The sequence below is a fragment of the Denticeps clupeoides genome, chromosome 15 (genome assembly GCF_900700375.1).
Source record: "Denticeps clupeoides chromosome 15, fDenClu1.1, whole genome shotgun sequence".
NCBI classification, from domain to species: domain Eukaryota; kingdom Metazoa; phylum Chordata; class Actinopteri; order Clupeiformes; family Denticipitidae; genus Denticeps; species Denticeps clupeoides.
Window position 1 is genome coordinate 9,634,700 of NC_041721.1, and position 22,435 is coordinate 9,657,134.

Genomic DNA, 22,435 nt, shown 5'->3' on the forward strand with positions numbered 1-22,435 from the left:
CAGTGATGCTTCAGAAGAACAAAAGTCTTGGAAATGTTGTTATTGTTCATTTTGTTTCATTCCACTATGCAATTTGCTGGTATTCTAATACGGTTCAGATTTTTGCCACTGTGCTGTATTGTTGTACCCAGCACTATTTATTACATTGTCTGGCCTTGACATAGCACAGAGCCGTGATGTTTTTCTCAAAATTTACCTCTGTGGTGTTCAAGCTGTCGTGACCCCCCACAAATCCCCCATTGTCTGTGCCTCTGACATCTCCAGCACCAAGGACACGTTAAGCTCTTGTGTTGTTGCCTCAATAGGCCTCTTTGCAGTGCGGTTATTGTGGTGTTCTTCACAAAAAAACCCTCCATCCATCTTTGCTGTGATGTGAGACTGGTGCCTGATGAGATAGCGGTATACAGAGCCAAGGTCGGTTAACCAGACAAACTGCAACAAGGGCTGAAACGATTATTCAAATAACTCGAATAATTCGATTACAAAAATATTTGAGGAAAATTCTTTGCCTCGAGGTTTAGTTTAATTCATCACCAAAGTCCATTTATTATCGTATCGCTCCCGCGGAGCTATGCAGTGTGGAGCTGCGCAGCTCCGGTATCATTGTTCTACACGGACTGTTTTAACTGACGCGCATTTCAAAGATTTAAGGAGGCACGATTTATTGGTGGAAAATGAAGATACCGGTGTGCGTAAAAGGCATAAAATGTCTGAAGTGTGGGACCATTTTATGCTGCGTGGACAACGTAATGCAGTGTACACACTGTAAAACGGACCTGGCTTACCATAAAAGTACTTTGTCAAAGCTACAGCACCTGAACCGAACAAATCCTCACGTAAACCGCGGACTCTGAGCTTCTATAAGGTATTGTATTTTTATGATTGCCAATTAACATTAGCGCTTCTTAGAACGTACATTTATTTGTGTTATGAGTTGATAGTGACGAGGCATGAGAACTCACTCATGTAATTCATCCCTCCCCATCTATCTTTCCCGCTCGCACACACTGATAGGTTACATCTCAAATCACCTCTTCCCCATAATGAAGGTAGTAATAATAAATGCAACAGATGGACAAATCTACATTGATTAGCATATAGATTTACTTTTGGGTGAGTTTAAAGCATTTGTTGAACATCACAGTGGCGCAGGCTTGCACACGCATTGCACACGCATGCACTAAGACAAATTCTCTCTCGCTCTCTTTTGCACATAACATTGCGCAAAGACAAACATTCTACCTACCTACCTCATCTGGATACACCTGGAAACTGAACTGTATTGTTTAAGTTGGATTATTAGTAATACTTGAATTGTTTATTTATATTTTCTTTTTTTCTATTTTGTACCTTTTATACTTTTTTCTCTTTATTCTCAGATGGGCTACAGCAGGGGGTACACCCCTTTTTCCTTTTTTTATATTAAACTAAGGACAAATAGGCTAACCTTTTTTTCATGTACATCATGAATGTTTCACAGAAAGATTGATTAAATGGGCTTAGTTCTGGAGCCAGTAACCCAAAGGTTATCCGATTAATCGATGGGAAAAAATTGACAATACTCGATTCCAAAAATATTCGATAGTTGCATCCCTAACTGCAACATACGCATTTTTTTTTAAATTAAATTTTTTTTTAAATTAACATGAATATTTTGTCGCAAAACACAGAATTGCGATAAGCCTCCAAATCCCACTGCTACCCTTATTTTAATCTTGTTTTTTGATCATATCAACAGTTTCATTTCACAGTTAGCTCTGTACTTCATGAAATTATTATTCATTTACTTTTACAGCATTTATCACACAACCTTATCCAGAGCAACTTACAATCAGTAGTTACAGGGACAGTCCCCCCGGACACACTCAGGCTTAAGTGTCTTGCTCAGGGAAACAATGGTAGTAAGTGGGATTTGAACCTGGGTCTTCTGGTTCATAGGCGAGTGTGTTACCCACTATGCTACTACCACCCCTTATTCCGTTTATTTGGTTAAGGAAAAAAAAAAAATATATATATATATATATATATATTTTTTTTGTCTTGGTGAAATTTACCTGGAAATATGCTACACTGTAGCTTAATAACAGGAGGGGTTCAGTTGTTAAAGGTCACCTATTAGGATTTTTTTTCCCCCTTACACAGCATTTATGCTCGGATCGGAACACATGATGACAACTTAGTCAACTCGTATCAGAAATAGAGAAAAGAAGCAAACTAGCGTGAGCCAGTCACTCTCATGCAAACAAATTATTATCATGGTTCCAGTTCATTATGCAAGTGGACACAACTTTTTTTTTTTTTTTTTTGTATTCCTGGTCTCTCTAATGATTATTTATTTGATACGTTTTTACGTTGAGGTAAAATGTGATGCTCTTTTATTTTAAAGAAGGAAGAATTTGTAATATTGTGAAATAGTTCTTTGCATGATATGCACATATTATTTACACATAAATGGTTAAGACAAGCAAAGAGTAAATGCCCAAGAACTTTGTTGAACAGTGATTAAATGTGATTTGTCATATTGCAGGTAATTTTTCCCCCCACCCATTCCATAATCACATAGTTTTTACATGAATAAATATGCTTATAATGGAAAACTTGGCAGGACCATAGACAGACTAGGGGAACTAATGTAATCTCACAAAGTGAAATGTTCATAATAGGGGACCTTTAAATTGAGGCAGTAGTATGCTGTCAACAATTGCTGTGGATACCTGCTACTACAAACGTAGATAGAAAGATCCCCATAAGGAAAATTAGGAACTGAACTATTGAAAGGCAAAACCTTTTTTTTCTTATGTATTCTTTTAGGCCAATTACCATTAAAAACCTTTAAAGTCTTTTCAGCAGATGCTGATTGAACATCTGCTTTATTTTTGTTGGATTTGAGAGGTTTGTATTGTTTGTGTGCAGTTTTCAGGCTGAGTGTAACTGAGGGATGGAGCCTTTATAGAGAGAGAGAGAGAGAGAGAGAGTTGAGCGTATACCCCACACAATATGGACTGGCTCATAGTAAGAGTGCATTCATGCTGAATCTGATTCAGCAACACCACCCTCACCCCAGTGCTGGAATGGCGGTTGCTTAAAATGTCATAAACTGGAGACAGCCCAGGAGTTGAGGAGAATGTGGGCTTTTATTTATCGAACAATTTGATCCCTTCCCAGCACAGGGTAGCACTGTCTGACACATTGTGTTTACGTGGCTTCGTCAAACAGCTAAGTATTATAGTCACCTCCGACTGAGCCAAGATAGCATCCCGGAGCATGGCTGTTAAGCATTTTTAGAAGGCCATGAACACAGAGCTTTAATTTTTTGACTCTTTGACCTGGCCGTAAATGTTTTTCTTTGCATGAGGGGGGAAGAAACTGTTTAGATGAGAGGTTCCAAAACTTTGCTTTAAGTCCGACAGCAAGCTTCTAAAACTGCAGTTATGTGTTTTCCACCTCAACAGGAAACTCTTGTAGATGTACGAATTCTTTTGTGCGGAGGCGTTTTTATTATTTTTATGTATTTTTCTCCCAGTGTATTGAATGAACCCCTTCACGTTCCTTGTGGTACAACTGTACATTCTTTTCTTCGCTTCATTTGCTCTTCTACCTTCTTTCACTTTTGTGTGTGTGTGTGTTTCTTTCCATTGGAAGACATAGTCGCTACTTGCTAATACTGGCCTCCCAAAAAACAAACAGGTCTGCAGAGTCGCAGTGTTATGGGTCTGAAGCAGGGAGACTTCATTAGGGCTGAGTCATGGAGGCTGTGATTTCTTAGAGCAACGCAGGGGGAGACGGCTCTTGGTTTTGAGAGAAAGCAAGTCTTCGAATCGTACTCTCATTCTGTGCTTTTTTCTATTATAATTATTCAATTAGGCAATTTTGCAGACATGTCAGGTTTTTTAAATTGCCGTTTTAGCCCAACGTTTTGCCAAACAGACAACTAACCTCTCTCAGATTTATTGTTAGTGGTGGGTAATTACTTGTAGTGTGTTTCTCCACTTTGCCATTGGTGTGCCATTGTCCCAAATCTTTCTCCTCCCTACTGCCTGGATCAGCCACAGATGCACTTATCTCATCTCTTCATCAATTGACCGCCTCTATCATCCAAACCCAAGAGGACTTCTCCTACTCCTTGGCTCTCCAATGCAAAACGTAGTAATCATAGGGTGCAGAAAGGAAATGGAGGAAATCACAATTTTTACAAAAACAAAACAAATTGGACGCTTGCATCAAGGATACCCTCAAATTACGCAGAATCTTTTCCTGTACTGAAACCACCAATTCTCCAAGCTCAATCCTCAATTATTGCTGAGGACGTTATTGCAAAGTCTGAAGAAAAAAATTGAACACCTTTGCCAGTCATTTACCAAAGACCCACCTCTGGTTAATACCCAGGATTCCACATTCTCCTCATTAGATCACTTCTGTGTCCTGACATTGCTCGGTGGTACCTTATCGGTTCGGGATTTGAATCGGCAACCTTCTGATTCTTCCCAATTCTTTAGAAATCCACTGCAAATCCCTCTGATATCTAGAGAGACATAACATTTGTAGTCACAGGGACAGTTCCCCTGCAGCAACTTAGGGTTAAATCTCTTGCTCAGGGACACAATGGTATTAAGTGGAATTTGAACCTGGGTCTTCTGGTTCATAGGTGAGTGTGTTATCCACTAGGGTACTACCACCCACCATAACCCCACAGTGGGTGTCCTAATGATGGACACTTCTCCCTCCGCTCACAAGTTCCATTTTGGTCTCATCTGACCACATGGCATTCTCCCAATCCTCTGGATCATCCAGATGGTCTCTGGCAAACTTTAGACTGGCCTGGATATGTGCTGGCTTAAGCAGAGGGACCTTTCTAGAGCTGCAGGATTTTAATGACAACATAGTGTGTTACTAATACCATACATTACCAGTTTTATTTATAAAGCACTTATAAAACAAAAAAGGCTGACCAAAGTGCTGTACAATACAAGCAGACATATTTGTGTGGTGCCCAGGTCTGGGGAGATTTTTCCATTTTCAGATCTCTTCTCAGCAAGTTGCTTGCCTATTGTAGATCCGCTCATCCCAGTCTCCTTAGACAGCTCTCTGGGTGTCATAATTGCCATCTTCTTGGTATGGCTGTACTATCTGGTAAGTGACTAGTTGAAAGCAGTGCTCTGCGCAAAGATGTTAGTGTATATATAGGCTTATACTGTGTTTTTTTTCATCTCAGGTCTGAATGTTGTCCATTTATGTGCACAAGAATTAAGGGTCTACTTTAAAACTAAATGTCACAGAGGAGCATACCCATGGATTATTATGGGCCCAGGTGCCAGTTATGTGTTAAGTGTGTGCTCACTTCCAGGGCATGAAAAGTTCATTATTAGCACTTCCTCCTTTTTTAGTATTTGTACTGTACACAGAGCACCCCCTGACTTTGCATGTAATGATCATTACATCCCCCATTACACTACTTTGTCTTCAACATGTTGTGTAACATGTGTTTTGTATTAAGCAGCTTTGGGTCAAAATGTAGCAGGTGCTCAGGAGAGTCGTGTGGAGAATTGTAAGATTGTGGATGGAGTCATGCTGCTTTGCCTCCTGAGAGAACAAAAACTCCAGCTCAGGTCATAGAACATCTTACGGCTAAATGGTTTTCAATGTAATTGGCTAATTGTTAATTATTTAATCTTTTTTGCTCACTGACCACACCTTGGTCAGTACTGTTGAAAGGTCTTTAAAGACCAATATATTGAAAGCTGTTTCTCTAAGCTGAAAACAGTCTTGTTAGAGTAACAAAAACAGGGAAAAGCGGACAAAATCGCAGAATCCAGTTAATCAAATTATAATTGTGTATAATTCGCGCCAGCTCACTGTGTGTGTTTACGCTTGAGGCGGGACTTTCGCACACCAAATCAATGTAAACATGTATTCGGCGAAGAATGTTGAATCCAAACCACTTCCCCGATCGGTTCCGTGCATACGCAACATTTAGGCTTGGCTCGCTGGAACAACGATGTCCTCAGAAAATTACGGAATTTGACTCTTAGTGCTAAGTTTAGAGTGGAACAATACCCAAACTATTTTTCATGAATTTTGTACAAAAACGCTGTATTGCTGAGTTTTCAATTTTTTTCCTTAAAAATAAATGGACTCACAAAAAGAGCATTTTCTCTATGACCACCGATAAGTGATTTTTGTTATTCACATTTTGGTATTGCCTCAGCTACCTTGAAAACTCAACAGACACAGTACAAATTGCATTGGATGCACAACTTGTACCCAATCAAATACCAAATATGTCCAATTGACAAGCTTAAGTGGCTTTTGTCATCTCTTTTGCAGATTAATCTCTCTTGTAGTTTTCTTTTTGTAGTTTTTCCACAACCTCTGCCACTGACTTTATTTTTGTTGTGATTTTCATATGTAAGATTTCTGCGCCTCACTTTATGCTTGTATGTTTGGTCTGATGGGGAGGAGCTTGTTTCATGAATTCATTCTCAGTATGTTACTCCGTCTCAGTGCTACACAGTAGCTTTCCTGTTCTCCTGTGCATTATGCCACAAACATGGATTTCATTAAGGCCCTGAGCGACTGAGAGAAGCTCTCGAGTGTCAGTAGTCCGGAGTGTCTGCTGAGATTTTCAAGGCATAGCCTTGAATGGGGATCACACCCAACCATATGGGACTGGCTGTGACGAGTATCCCACAGGAACATACTTGGGGGATCAGCCAGGCTATGACTTGATTGATCTGTGTTTTGAATTTTATAGAGGCAGTTTGCAGCCATGCTAAGAGCTAAAGGAGGTTTCCTAACGTAGACTTAACTATGGGGTCTGCATTCTTATTGGGGATTGGCCTGATCGGATTTGATCTCAATAATGACGTTATTTTTTTTAAATGGCACAGCAAGCAGAAGCACAGAAGTGACATTCCGCAAGCTTCTGCTCACACTAAGGTGAATTTAGTTTTGAACCCTGACCTCTACGCTCTGTGATATTGTCACACAACTGATTTGAAATTAAGCATCAAAGCCAGCTTTAAAACCAAGATGGAGGAGATGTTGACTATAGCAGTGTGTATGTTCAAGATGGACTTGCATAAAGTTATCAAAGGTTCACTTTTCCCTAGTCATGTACTTGGGTCTGGCAATTTTTTTTTCCTTTTAGAATTGCACAGTGTTTTTGAGCTACCTAAACATTAATCATGTCATGGCATCCTTCACGCTTATTCACTTTCACGCATGCTAGTGGATCGATCCCACATGAAAGTGCATCAGAATGGATATGGCTCTGCAGTAGTGTATTGGATTGGTAAAAATGTGGTTTACGACATATAAGACGTTGCATAAATTAATGTCGTGTAGATGGGCATACTGAAGCTTAGCTGAATGTTAGGACACCACAACAATAAAAAGTTCAAACACTTTTGTCTCCTCTGTTGCGTTATCTTATGTCATATCATGAGTAGGACCGGGTAACATCCAAAAATTTGTTGATGACTATACCAATAACAGAGTGCTAAGAGTGACACAAGCATGCAGGTCAAATCATGTCACAATTAGCAATAATTACACACCCACAATAAGGCCCATTAGATTCTTATGATATTAAAGTTATCATGTCGACAAAACAGATCAAAGTTCTGTTTCATGACAAAGAAATCTACAGTACTAAAGAGCAATGTGCAACGTGTGGCAGTTTTCTGGGACATATCAGAATGTTGCCTATTTTGACTAATTATTCTATATGTTGTCTGCCATTTCCTGGCAAGTATAGAAAATGTATGAATGTAGGAGATTAACACAGAATGAATGAGCAAAGCAGCCAGAAAACAAGGGCAACCAGTCCTGAAATAAGGAGCATTTCAGTGGTAGCATCAAACATTTATTCTAAGTGAGAACATGTGTGGTGGTGGAGGGAAGGGGTCTTTTTTTTTTTTTTTTTTTTTGGACCCAGTTGGTCCGTCATCCTCAGAAAACAGGCTAAATGTTTGCTTATATTGATGGATAGCCTCCTTGCCGCCTTTCCCCTTGCACTCTTTTGCTCTTTTTTTATTTTTTTTCTCCCCTGTGTGAGGGGCTGTGAAGTCTCCTGTGTCGAGTGAGATGTAGGCCATGTAGCATAAACATCCGCCGTGTGTTTGGCCGGGAGTAGATGAGCAATTGCGATCTCTGGCAAACAGCTCCCCAAATTGGGCTTATATCAGGGTATCGCTTGCTCATACTTTGAAAATGAAAAAATATGTATATATTTTAAAAAAACACAGATTCGTATATAATGTATATAATAATTTTTCCCCTTGCGCCAGCCAGTTTCTGGTCAAATCTGTGTTGTGTGTTAAGCGTACGAATTCAGTGCCTACCACTCCAATTCAGTTCTATAGCTGAAAATTTCTAAAATGTAAGTGGGCGAAAAGCTGTGCTGTTGCCCTTTATGACTCTGATCTGTCACATCCCACGAAAAATGAAGCACATTAAAACACCCACTGAGCATGAGGAGAGATAAAGCACATCTGTGTCTATCCACCCTGCACCCTGTCCATAAATAGCACCCTACAAAATGTGATAGGGATTCATTTGGCACATATGTATTCTGTTTTTCCAAATATTTTGTGATGGCTATATTGACTTCAGTCCAGAAACATTTCATAATGTGCATTATCTTTCTTTGCTTATCAAAGAGCTTAGGAGCCTTTTCCCACTGAACTTCAGAAATGTGTATATATAAAACGGAATATATATATGTATATGTGTGTGTGTGTGTGTGTGTGTGTGTATCAGAGAACATGCTTTCATTTGTAAGTTGCTTATTCATCTGTCCTCAGGCGGTCCTCATATTAGGACCTGAAATAATCGGTCCACCTCTCATTCGGTAATGTGAGCCTGGGCAGCGGTCGGTGCAGCAGTCGCATGGCAGAATGCTTCTCTTGCTTTGACTCAGCCAGGTCCAGACCCCCATCACCCCCCTTCCTTCTCCCCAAAATGGTGTGGGAGTTTAAGTAAACTCCCTCTGGCTCGTTTGAAGTGATACAAAAGTTCAGACCAGCTGGCCATAATGGGAGAGTGGTGTTGCCTGGGCGACAGCGCCTGTGCGAAGAAGAATGCTGAGAGAGCGAGAGAGAGAGTGGGGGCAAGGGTAGAGAAGAGGAATGCTGCACAATCCTACCACGGACCTCCTGACCACTAACTGTCTGGGAGAAGAGGGAAAACCAGTGTGAGTGTGAGAGAATGGGGTAGTGGGAGGATGGTGTATTAGCGTGCAGATCCTGCTCAAATGAAAATTCTTTTTTTTTTCAAATCTACACACACACACACTAAGCAGCTGATTCCACTTTTAGCTTTACTCAATAGTTTTGCTATTTTTTTTTTTTCTTAAATAGCTCAAAACTTAAGGACTTGTCTGAACCTTGACCTCAGTTGTCGAGAACTTTTTTAAAAAAAGTGGTACCTATTGATTTTTATCTAAGAACCTTAAGATAATTTGGTGGCACGTTAATAAAAAAATGAAAACAGCATAACATAAAGTAGTTCCAGTAGTTCTGGCTACAATTGAAAGAATTTCGGAACCCTTTTCAGTTGTGTGCGTACAGTAGTGTTATGTTAAATAATAAAGAAATGTATTTACTGATTTATTAAAGTAATTGTGTCCCATTGTGTCTGTACATCATATCTCCTGATAAACATTATCTTTAATGTCCTGCATGACACGGGTGAATACATATGGAATCAAGATGTGTGCCTACATTTTGAAACAAAACTTTTCTAACGAAAACATAAACTTTAAACAAAAATGAAAAAGAGCGGAATGTAAGCAAAATTTTATGTTGTCCAAATTCCAACATATTATTTTACATTTTAATTTTCGATTTAATATTAGGAAACTTTTGTTTCAATCTTTTGGCACAAATCTGATTTCATAAATACAGCACTGTGAGTGTTAGGACAGATCTGTGTGGGCTAGGCACACCCCTCCCACCTCGACAGGACCTGTTTTCTTGCAGTCATCCAGCTCCCAGTCCTGCATCTTGGTCTGGGGATCACTTTGAATTAATTGAGGAGGTAAATGCCAGCAGGCAAATAATGTAGAATTCCATGGAATTTTCCCCGTCCTAAGCCTCACAGGCCCACTCTTCTGGGGGATGTCCAGTCACATGACCCTGCTTGTAATCGATACACCAAATTTGTTTTCCTATTTTCCTCCATATTAGACAAATATGCCAGCTCAGCTGAAAGTGAAGATTCCTGCATCTGCTCTGAGGGTTCATTACAGCGGGTGAATTTTGAAGTAAATCTATTCTAATTAGTGGGTGTATGCCTACATACTGATTGCATGTTGGTTAGGGATAGTCGCCTGCCATCCTGGCCTTAGGGCTCCACGTAGTTGTTGAGGTTGCTCATATTTTTAAATCTTTTGGAGATGCCACGCATGAGCCGCCAAGCCACCCAAAATGCATTTAATCTTATGAAGTCATTATGGCTCTTCTTAAAGTCCTATATTATCTGAGTTATTTATTTATTTAATAGAGGAAATAAGATTATAATTTTTAGAAGAGAGGGAATGCAAGCTAACATGCAAAGATCACTTGCACCATTTTTGGTTTAGAAAATTTCTCCTAGTTGAGCATCCATTTTGATTTTGAATCCACATTTAGCTTTATTGTTCTAACCTTCCTGAAATGATATCTGCAATACCAGCTTTGTTGTACATCAGCTTTGCAGTCCTACCTGGACTGTTTTGAACTTCTGTTAAGTTAAACTCTAAAGTAAATTGCTTCTGATGCCTTAAAGCACTTAACTAATTGGCACCGTGCTCTCTTGAGTGTTTTATTGTAAACCCACTGTTGACTCACTGTTTCCAGTAGAGTATTTATATCATGCATATGCATTTCTCATGTAAAGTAATGTTTTAGTGTGACCTCTTGTGATCACCATCACTCCCAGTATGCAAATAAGCGAGGAAGATCATTTTTTTTATTGTACTGTTTCCTTCTAGGTATACACACATACCTTTTAGCAACGACTGCTTCTTTTATTAATAATTTTAGCAGAGTGTGTGGTCTGATAAAGCTTTGTAATTAGCCAGTTGGAATTGGCTTTTGCTTTGTTCATACAAATGGTGAGGTGTAATAACGTGATTGTGCAACTGGGAGCTTTACTTAATAACTCTGTCTCTCAGTGCATTGGTAATGGTTGTTAGCAGGCTGGGACAGACAAGCATTAACATGCAACTGAGATGTGGTGTTCTATTAGGGGGACTTGGAGAGCATTATGCCACAATATTATTAAATTAATCTGCATAGGACTATCTTCTAAATCAAAAACAAATTGTTTTCCATAGATTATTATCTCATGAGTACAGTATAATTTCCTTAGCAATCACCATATCTGATCTAATCAGAGGATTTATGCTTCTTCGCCACACACACACAGAAGTTAGGGTTGTCATGATACTGAAAAAACGGTTATATTTTTTAAATAATACACACACACACACACACACACACACACACACATATATATAGGTAGATCGTTTAAATAGATATATACTACATAAATATATTAATAAATAAACTGACAAACAGCAAAAAAATATTTATACACAAATAAATAAATAAACTAATAAATGAAAGAAATATATTTGAATGTCTTTGAGCCAAACAAAAAAAAAGCACTCTGTTTCTCATGCTGCAAAAGTGAAAAATTTATAATTGTACAATGTGTAGAGAGGTGAAGACGCAGTCATTCTTATAGTTAATTTACTTAAGCAGTTTTTGCTTGATAGTGGTAATTAAAATATTCATGTTCAGGGCTCTAGAGTGTGACCTAAAACTACCTGTGCGACCCGCCATTCGAAGGGAAAAAAAACATCTAAACTTCCTGTGGTTCACACATGTCTGGACCTAAACCAAAAGTTACCTTTTTGTAGAATTGTTCTTCAAAGAACTTACAAAGAATTTATAAGTTAATTTTGCCTATATGCACAGCAATTTTAAAAAGGAGAAATAGTGAACCATTTAAAACTGCTTTGTTAAATGCGATGGCATTGAAAATTTGGTGCTAAGAAAGAAAGTGCAACTAGTGCAAAAGGTTGGGCTAGTTAGGCCTCTTGAAACGTGTATAATCTGGAGTCGTGATGTTTCAAATGCAAAATTTTGTTGTGCTGCTTGCTTTGATAGCAACAACTTTGAAGCACTTCTTGCAAATGGGCATGTCCACATCTTTTGGCTTTCCCAGTTCATCTGGTTGATATCCCAAATACTTTCAGACAGTGAAAGTCTTTCTTTTTACATTTTCTTTCAACCTCCAGGTAGCCGGGGAGGGGCTGCCCGCTGCAATGCCTGTTGAAAATTGCCTTAGTCTGCTGGAGAATTATGTGGTCCGCCAGATGCAAAAATGGAATTTCAAGATTTCAGCGCTAATTGATGTCGAAATCGATACAAACTGAGCTTGGCCTTAACTCCACGCTGATCTATGCAGTTCTATGTTGTGTTTTTGACAATCTTTGGTTCTCTCCCACGTCTCCTCAGGCTGTTTAGCCTTCGTCTGTCACTGTTAATGAGGGCTCGTTATTAATGAAAGCAGCGCTGTTAGACTGACTCCAGGCGGCCAGGGCATGAGTGACGACTGGATAACGTCTGGCCTGGGATCAGTCGACGCTTGGGTCTCCCAGAGTATGAAAAATCCCTGTTGCCACGATGGCCTGGACACATGGCTCTCTGCAATATGTCTGGCTGTGCCTTAAGGTTGGGGCTGAACTTTTAAAGAGCCATTCCATTAACATTACAGAAGCCAATTGTGTCCAAACCAGTGTGTGTTGCATTTTCTTCACTTATTTTGCTTCATCTGAAATTTTAATTGGCTTGTCAAGCGGCTGCAGGAGCCAATGCAATTCCGTGTGACTGCCTTTTTTTTTTTTTCTCGTTCTTCCTCATAATGTGTGCAGAAATCCAACCCGACTCTGGAAGGTTGAATCATCCCCCTCTTGATGAGTTTGGTGGTTTTTCTGCTGCATATTGCAGCTATTACAAAGTAGGCTGGTCACGTCTGTCTTCGTTACGCTCGCCCGGAACCGCCCGAACATGCAAGCAGCCTCTCAGTATGCGGCACTCGGGATTTAACTTCATATCCACGAGAGCCACGGGCTAATCTAGCCTGTCAGCGTGAGCAGCACTCCAGGCCATAGAAGCAGAATGTTGGGTGGCTGCCCTCAAAATGCAAGGGGGGTGGGGTAAAACAAACAGACCTCACCTGGGCCATTTTTTAAAAGGGCTTTTAGTCACCAGTAATTATAGGTGCTGTAGAAGAGGGGTGTATTTTCTCAGCGTAAGAGTTTCATGTTTTGGGGAGTCGGGGGAATGTAGTACATTTTCTTTGCCAGGCCGACTGACGAGGCAAGTCGCAGAGAGTTGGAGGAGTGCAATGAGCATCTCGCCCAGCCTGTTCCTCGTGGCTGAACTCCTGTTCAGGCTGTTCACTCGACGCGTTCACTGCGAAACCCCCCCCTACTTTCCTATTCTGCTCTGTGCCCTTGGCCTCCTTCTAGATTCCTAAACTTGTTAGACGATTAGAGGCAGAGCCTCGTGCCAAATGCTCCCTGTCAGCTGGGTTTGCTTAAGGTCTAATAAACTATTATCAGAAGTGACAGAACGCAACTCCTTAAAAAGTTACCAACTTAACCAGAATAAGACACGGACATCATAACTATTAATCACAGGGCACTTCTAGATCGGTAAGTCAAGAGCTCATGGGAGAACACATTGATAGAGGTACATGTATATGAATCAATGAATGAAAGAGCCCTGAAAATGAATCAATCCACATAAATGTATTAATTGATTTTTTTTTTTTTTTTGTCTTTTGTTCCCACTGAGTTCTGCCATGACGGTCCTCTCCTGTACTTCTGATGCCTTGATAAACCACTCATCCCAGGGACACTTCTATTTTCCACCATTGATAGCTCGGTGAAAAGAATACACTTTACCCCCGCTGCCCTTGACCCCAGTCGCTTTACCTCTCTATTCACCATGTGCGAGGCCTGATGAATGCGAGCCACTTTAACATGCGCAGCCTCACTTCATCAATAGACTCTGAAGCGTATTTCTCAACTGAAGTTACTTTGGTGAACTCCCTCACCTCAGGACTGCCTGAGGTGTGTGTGTGTCTATACAGTTTCTTCCTCTATTCCACATTGCTCGTGTGGCTTGAAGGGAGTGTCTGTGTCTGTATGTACTTGTTTATATGTGAGTGTGTGCACAAAGGGTTGGCTCCTTAGTCCCAGGTTTTGGTTATCAGTTCATCTAAATGTTGGAATCTGGGCTGCTGGAATGCAGACGATGGGGAGAAGGGGCCGAGATCACCTGACACACACTGTCACTGTGAACATAATGGACGCCGTTGCACCGTAACACCAAATCAGCGATACTAATGGGGGTTTGCTGGAAGGTGATTCATTAGTCACATGATTAAGTGCTAGTTTTTCCTCGATCATGCAGCAGCATGCTGTTAGATAAACAGGCATATTGTGAACATCGTAAAAAAGTAGGTGTGAATCGCTTAGTCACATCAGACTTCACCATTGCAAACCAATGACAAAATGGCGCACCCTTATATCTTATCTAATCGACTGATATAGACAAAATACTATAAGGGGATTTATACCTTGGTAATATTAATAGAAATAAATTGTTAACATTCAGGATCTAGTCTACATATAGAATTTTATTACACTGCAACTAAAATACATTATTTAGCATATAATTCGAAACTAAATGAAACAAATGAAGTATAATTAAAAAAATTGTCTATAAAAAGTAATCTTCTGTGTTCTGTTTTTATTACAAGCTCTGCAGTAGCCAATGGGGGCTGAGACATAAGTGAAGAAAGGCAGTTCTGAGTAGAGACTAGCGAATACAGTGGATACATTCAGCTCAGAACAATATTGGTCTTAATGAGGCTTCAACACACACCCTTTCTATGGCTAAGTTGATAATTATACACACACAGTATTACAGTGCAGTGCAGCATCGCAGTGGGTAATTTCCTCTCCCACCCCCAGCGGCGGCAGCGTAGGGCACTGTGACCGGACTGTGACAAGTCACTAATGTGGGCGATGTGGAGAGCGTGTCAGGGGCATGCACATTAATAATTAACTTACTGTCTTGAGTCAGCTCTTCTTTTAATTGCAGATTACCTCTGTGTGTGTTTCAGAGAGAGAGTGTGTGTGTGTGTGTGTGTGTGTGTGTGTGTGTGTGTGTGTGTGGAAAGGGAGTGTTGCAATTTTTGCCTAATCACCAGAAAAGTCTGCTTAGCCCAGACTTGCATGAATTGTTTAAATTAGAGTGAGGCTTTTTTAGTTTGTGCCAAGCCAAGATGTTACTTTTTTTTTATGGCGGTATTTAAATGCCAGTCTTTTTCAAACAAAAGCTTTTGAAAAAAATGAATATATTGTTCTTTTCACCCTTCTTTTATGCCTGATCTGGGTATTCCATTTCAGTCCACTTTGTCAACACAGATGCTTTTATAACCATCCACTGAGACAGCTTTAATGAATTAATCTCCCAGTTGTGGCTAGGAACACTGCAGCGCTGGTGAAATTTGGTTTTCTTGCTGTTTCTGAGCGCCCTTGTGTCCGCTTAAAGTGTTCAGACCTTCAGGCAACGGAATTTTATTGTTGTATTATTATATATGGTATATATTTTTTAACAAGAATGTAAAGATGATAAAATGCTGCTCCGATAATCCTGGCAACTCTTGACTCGCGCCTTCTTCTGATCTTGCACTCTGCTGAAACGTATTTGTTTTTCTGAGCACGCCTTGATGTGTCGACATTTGCCTCAACAGTTTTTTTTTTTTTTTTTTTTTTTTTTTTCCTCCCTCCCCTCCAATCTGTGTGGATTGTGCGTGGGCGAGTAGCTAAGGTGTGGCCTGTTCAGAGGCCTTGGTTAAAGCCAGAATCATATTCATGACTGTTCCTGACCACACAGCCAGTCCTGGGGCTGCTCTGGCGGTTTGCTTTGTACGGTCCAAATCTCAGCCGGACTTGCCAAATGATCACAAGTATGGCTCGCTCTACTCTTCTCTCTCGCTGATCTGTTTTATCACTTTCAGTAGAATTGTGGAAAATAATTGTGCTGTTTTTTTATGCTTCAAATGTATAGTATTCTGAATCAATGCATGTTTAAATGAACATGCGTGCCATAATACCAGATTTCCTTTTCCCAGGTACTCTAGTGTTTCATAGCAGTAAGATTGCATCTCAGAGGCATCTGTTGATCAAGTGAAGTTTGTCTGCTGACTCCCAGATGTATATGAATGTAAGCACTCGCATTGAGTCAAAAAATACTCAATATTATCAATTACTATTTTATTAGCAACAGTATCAATGCCATCAGTGCGGTCTTCACCTGGTCAAAATGACACACGATTTCACACAGCCCCTCGACCCACTAATTGCTGAAAACATGAATGCTAACTCAAGGGCAGTTTGCAACCCGCATTTTCCATACATCATTAAGCATGTATGCAAGTGGGGCAGTGGACTCATAATCTGAAGGTTGCGGGTAGCAAGGTACTGTCCCCACACACTGCACACTAAGGTGATTGGTTAAAAGCAGAGGACACATTTCGTTGTCCACCGTGTGCTGTGCTGCAGTGTATCAGAATGACAATCGCTTCACTTTCACTTAACTTTACTTTCAAACAATACTTCAAAGCATCTTTAAGACTCCCGAGTAAAGCCCCTCATTTCAACATTGAAGTGTTATAAACTTTGCACACATGTTAACATTAGCCGTGACTATCCTACATGACATCCAAATTGCAATCTGTCCCTTAATCAGTCCCTCCCATCTGTGTGTTAATTTAACATGCTCATTTAACATATTTATTGTGTTTTTTTCCCACTACATCAGACAACATAGAATCTTTTTTTGTCCTACGGTATCAGTGTTTCCTTGTTTACATGTGGAATAAAATCGTTTTTAATTCGTTGCTGTAGAAGAAAGGAGGCCTGCAGTAGTGAGAAATCATTAAAGAGAAGTGACCCGGCAGTTTATGAAGTCTGCAGTGCCGGTGATGGTCCAGGCTTGTGAATTCTAGTTTGAAAGAGTCCGCATTCCTCTGAGAATTCTTGTTGCATGAATACACCACTTTCAGCCACAGGCCTCGCTGCCGCGCCGGACTCCGAGAGGGAGGGGCCATTCCGGTCTCCACCCGGCTCCGGCCTCCCCCGACTCCTTCAGCTGGCAGCTGGCATCAGGCCACAAGCACAGTGCCCATCTGATGTAGGGGAGCTGGCTTGTCTACAGGGGCCTGGCTAAGAATAGGCCAGGAATGTGGAGTGGAATGTGAGGGGCGCGAGGATCCTTCGCTGGCGAGGGTCCGCCAGCCGGCCAGCCGGCGGTTCGGCTGCCCGCTTGTGTCTGATGGCGCGCTGCCACAGACCGCCCTGGCTCTCGCCCAATTCCCCCTCCACTACTTCTAACCGCATGGTCTTATCTGATCAGCTCCTCTTCACACGTCTGCCCCCCCGCCCTCGTTCACTTTCTCCGTCGCTATCGACCCTGCTACTTCCTTTCCCATCGCCTCCTGCACCGCAGCCTGTGCCCTCCACTGGGTCGTGATGTACACGTGGTCGGAAGAAAGCACAAGTGCCATTGCCTTTGTTGGTTAAGAAACCAGAGCGGCATGATGTCTTAGAAGTGGCAGACAGAGAGGCTCCTCCTTGTTTATGCTGGATGGTGCTGGAGGACGGGTGGAAAATAGATAACGAGTGTGTGCCTGCGTTTGGATGCATGTGCACGCACCCCCTTGCAGCGTTGCCAGTGGCTGCATTAATAATGGAAGTATGTACAGTAGCTCGGGGGGGGTGTGGGCCCGCCAGTAGCTAGGAAGTTTTGTCTCTTCGGCGTCCGTGGCACCGTGGAGGGGCCGCAGAACCTTTTGCGGTCGGTCCGTCCACTAGATCTGGGGGAAGGTGGAACAGCAGGGAGCCGCAGGATGGAGAGACAGGAAGAGAGGAGGCACGGAGTTGGAATCCAATCCCTGCCACAGTCTGGGAATTTCCCAGAGCGCGCAGCGGCAAGTCAGGTGACGTGACTGCCCACTGGCCTGACACGGGGGAGTGGTAGGGTGGGGTTTGTGGCACTGTGGATTTTGCAGTCGGCTGAGTGGGATTGGGCTGGTAGTCCTGGAGGGTTTATGGACTAGGCAGAGCCACCAAAGGACCCCCAACACCCACTTAGCAAGTGCTCTAAAACCTGGTATTAAACAGGCCCCTGGCTAAATTATTAATGACCGCGGTATCGATAATCTCCTCCAGTATTTAGATTTATTATTGCTACGTAAGATCTTTGAGCCACATTTTTGCATATTTGCTCGTCACCATAGGTGTTTGTCATCACATTCAAGTTGAGAAAACCCATTTTTCAACTGGCTAGCAGCTTGTGGCTTGTCGCTTGTAGCTGTTGTTGCCCCAGATATGTTATGTATGCTAGTAGCCCGGGGTGCACTTCCATGATTATGTAAATTACCCAAAACTCATTCAAAGATGGAGATTTTTTTTTTTTTTTTTTTTTTCTTCTCAATGACCAGTACTGGAGATGAGGGAGGATAAAAGGTCATATCATTGCAGGTCACGGCAGCGCCTGCCTGTGACATAGGCAATCTAGGCAAATGTTAAGGACACCACAAACCAAGGAACAATTATCAATGTTTCAAGACCAAATAAATTTACCTGAGTAGAGAAGCCTATTAAGTATTAATAATAATAATGATGTGTAAATTTTCTACGAGGCCACCGCCATGCACCTCCGCTTCCCCCTCCACTATGGCAAACTAACAGGTCCAATATTCAGCAGGTTTATGGCACATTTTTAAAGGTAACGGCGTAAAAAGTTACGTTCAAGGCAGGTAAGTCAACGTCGCTAACATTTAACATCATTAATAATGTTGAGGAGCAATCAGATAGTATTCTGTAGCAGAGACACTTTGTAGAGTGCAGCGCACGCACCGGTATTTTTACCTGTATTATTGTGAATGATTCGATATGGTTCCACCATATGGTGTAATTATTTTTTTTACCTGTATTATTGTGAATGACATGATATGGCCCACATCTAGTAAAAATATCGTTAAGGTCCTGGACTGAGTAACTCCAATATGATGTTTATGATACCCAGTCCTAAGTCACCCTATTACAGGACTCAAATCCCCCAAATTGGTATAAATTCATAATTAAATCTGGCACAATATTGACTGCAGATCTGTGACTCTCTCTCTCCCTCTCCGGCATTAGCTGTTGTTGGAGTAGGTTTTCTTGTGCCTTGCGTTCGAGTTACACTGAAGCCTCTTTAGCTTTTTCTTTTTTACCCTTCCACTCCCTCTCTCTGCACAGTATGAAAAATTGAGTGGGCAGACATTGCCTTAAACCATTCCCTCCCTCTCTCACTTCCTCTTGTTTTCACACTCTCACTCTTACCTCTGCCGTGTCTTGTGTTTGCTTTTGGTCTGATTGGGGCAACCTGCCACGTGACATCTACTGGCTCATCCTTTAGGATACCTGGCTCTTTACCTATCACTGTCCTTAGCCTTTTCTCTTTAAAGTGAAAGTGAAGTGATTGTCACTGTGAAACACTGCAGAACAGCACACGGTGAAACAACAAAATGTGTCCTCTGCTTTTTAACCAGCAGTGGGCAGCCATGACAGGCACCCTGGTGGCAGTGTGTGGGGACGGTGCTTTTCTCAGTTGCACCTTGTGGGGCCGGGCCCCTTTAGGGTTTAGCCAGTAAACAAACACACACTGGGGTACGTCAGATCCTTTAGTTTTGCTTCACATTTGTTGAGGAGTGCATGCGTTTGTGCATATTTACGCCTCGGATCTCTGTGGCCTTGCTTCGGCTGCAGTGTGTGGGAGTGTGGTGAAGGTGCTGTAGAGGGCCGGCCAATGCAGCGGGTTGTAAATCACTTCTGTAATTACAGCCTCGCTGTCTCCCCACTGGTTGGGATCCTTGTTTTTGTGCTGATGAGAGGACTGGTCTGATTTGTCAAGCGAGGGCAGAGCCCAAAAGCTTAAGAATCATTGAGCGCTCAGCAACTCTGACCATGTTGCAGATGAAGGGTCCTTCATTGTGCATTTTTTTTTCCTTTCCCTTTAGGCTGTTGAGGTTGGGAACCCAGTGGATCATGACATGGTGAAGGATGAGGGGGGCGAGGTTTGGGGAGGGAAACAGGAACGTTGATGGCTGCGTCTAGGTAAGACTGCCCCCTGCTGGTTAATGAAATATGACTTCAGGCTCTGGATCAGAGTTTTTTCACCCCCCACTGGGTCCATTAATGCCACCAACATGAATAATTGTCTAGTATGTCTCAACTATCTCCAAAGCCAAAATCTGCACTGCCATCAGAAAAACAGGAAGCTGGTATAAACTTAGTCCATCCTAAAATATAATTCCGTTTATATCTGGGTTTGCGCCATGTCTTTGGCTGTAAATGTGTAAATAATCCAAATTACTAACCACAATTTATCTGGTTTATTTATTTATTTTAAGAACATTTACACTTCGAATAATAATTCCTCTCAATTCCAGAGATCAAATGGTCTTCTAAAGAAGCCATGGGTAGCTGCTGTAGCTGTCCTGATAAAGATTCCATCCCAGATAACCATCAAAGCAAATTCAAGGTAGGTCTTCATCCTTCATATTTCTTCTGTCTCACAGCGCGCATCCATCCCTTCCTCCCCCCACATCCATGTCTCTCAGCAGGTTCTTATGGAATTGAAAGGTTTTGTGTGCCTACAAATTGCTTTTGTAACAAGGACAATACACATTCAGTGTTTTACTCATAGTCCTTCCAGATACAAATAAAAATACAACAAGGACGATCAAAAATCCACTTCTAAAATCTCAAAGGCATTTTAGCGAGGCTAACTGCTGCCCAACCCAACACTATTAACGAGCAGTGCATTGTTTCATGCTAGCAGCGGACAGTTTTAAGAGGTGCTGAATATGTTTTAGTGCCATCTGGTAATGTGGTTTAGGTTAGAAATAAAGTAAGAAATAGTCTTTCTGCTAAAGTTTAGGTGGCATTGTGTTTTTAAGCACTATTGCCTCACAAAAACATAGTTTTGATTCTCGGGAGGCTGTTTTTCCTCAAGAATGGCTTATTGTGGTTTGGCTCAGCTTGGCCCAGCAGCCTAGTGTCTCTGCTTCAACGTGACTATGAAGAAACTCTACCTAGACTGTGTTGTTGAAAACAGCAGCAGCAGCATTAAAAAGTGCACATATTGTTTGGACGCCTGAAACTAAAGAGGCAAATAGCAGTATTTTAGAAGTCACCAAATATTTAATCCATCTTGTGGCTGAACAATGAGCCAATTATTATTTTCTGGGTGTATTTAGATGTCCATTCAGAAGAAGCACATATTTGATGAACTTTAAATTGAAAGGAAAATACCAGTTAAAAAAGCAATATAAGTGTCATATACTCTATACTTCCACCCAGAATGAACCTGACCTGGATTAGTGAATTTGGATTTCTTAAAAAAAAAACTTTAGTCTCGTTAAAACGGCTATGGTGACAGGCACACTTGACAGAGAAGGGATTATGCCCGAACTCTCCGATAGCACAAGTGTGGCTTTCACTTGTTGCAGCTAGTTAAGGGGTGCCATGTGATTGGTGTAATGTATTAATAGATGGGTGGACTGAATGATTATCCACTTAGTCTGCTCGCTAAACGTAGAACATAAAGCTCCTTTTGTTTTGGTTCTAAGTGAGGTTCTGCTGTTCTTTCTGTATCTCACAGCCCTCAACAGGAGACCGTTATTCTGAAGAGTAGAAGTCAGGAGGGGTGCAACAGTTCCAAGTAAAATATTGAACTGCATGGTCCAATACGGCATTAGGTATCACAGGGTTTCGGTTTTGCAATAAATTTTGAAATTAGTCCAGAAATGTCCAGTGATTGGACATAAACTTACATTATCTCTCAAGAAGGGCTTTGCGCTTACAGTTTAATGTCCAGCCATTGTTGTGCCTCCAAGCCCTCACCCCTTCTTGCACTTTTGCACTTGCACAGCAGAACCTTTCCAAGATGCTTGGATAGACAGTAGACATATTGTGGCACTTCAAAAACACGTTGTTCTTTTTACGCTCTAATCGTACTGAAAATTAAACGAAACTGTGGTACAGATCGTACCAGGGGCCACCTGCTGCATGCCTGGAAGTCACTCTTACTATAGCCAGGAAACTGTAATGTCACATACTACTGTGACCAAAGTTCTGCCATTTGAAATTTCGACTGGTGTCATCTGTGTAGGTGCTCTATAGTACGCATGCTAATCATAATATAACATAACTATTATCATTATTAAATGTTATACAATTAACTCACCATGGCAAAACAAGGAACATGGCAATCTCCAAATGTCTTTTATTGTTTTTTTTGTTTGTTTTTTTTAAACT

General features: G+C 41.3%; 1 protein-coding gene across 2 annotated transcripts in view; it reads left to right on the forward strand.

Annotated features, from left to right (window-relative positions):
* frs2a (fibroblast growth factor receptor substrate 2a) overlaps positions 1 to 22,435 on the forward strand; it is a 30,724-nt gene that overhangs the window by 3,206 nt on the left and 5,083 nt on the right. The window contains exons 2-3 of one of the 2 annotated variants that reach the window (XM_028954636.1): positions 20,134 to 20,230; positions 20,566 to 20,657. In XM_028954636.1, coding sequence (XP_028810469.1) covers positions 20,592 to 20,657 — 66 coding nt within the window. In that variant the 5' untranslated portion in view covers positions 20,134 to 20,230; positions 20,566 to 20,591. Of the gene's footprint in view, positions 1 to 20,133; positions 20,231 to 20,565; positions 20,658 to 22,435 lie in introns of those variants that run through there. The other variant, XM_028954637.1, reaches the window with a different exon arrangement.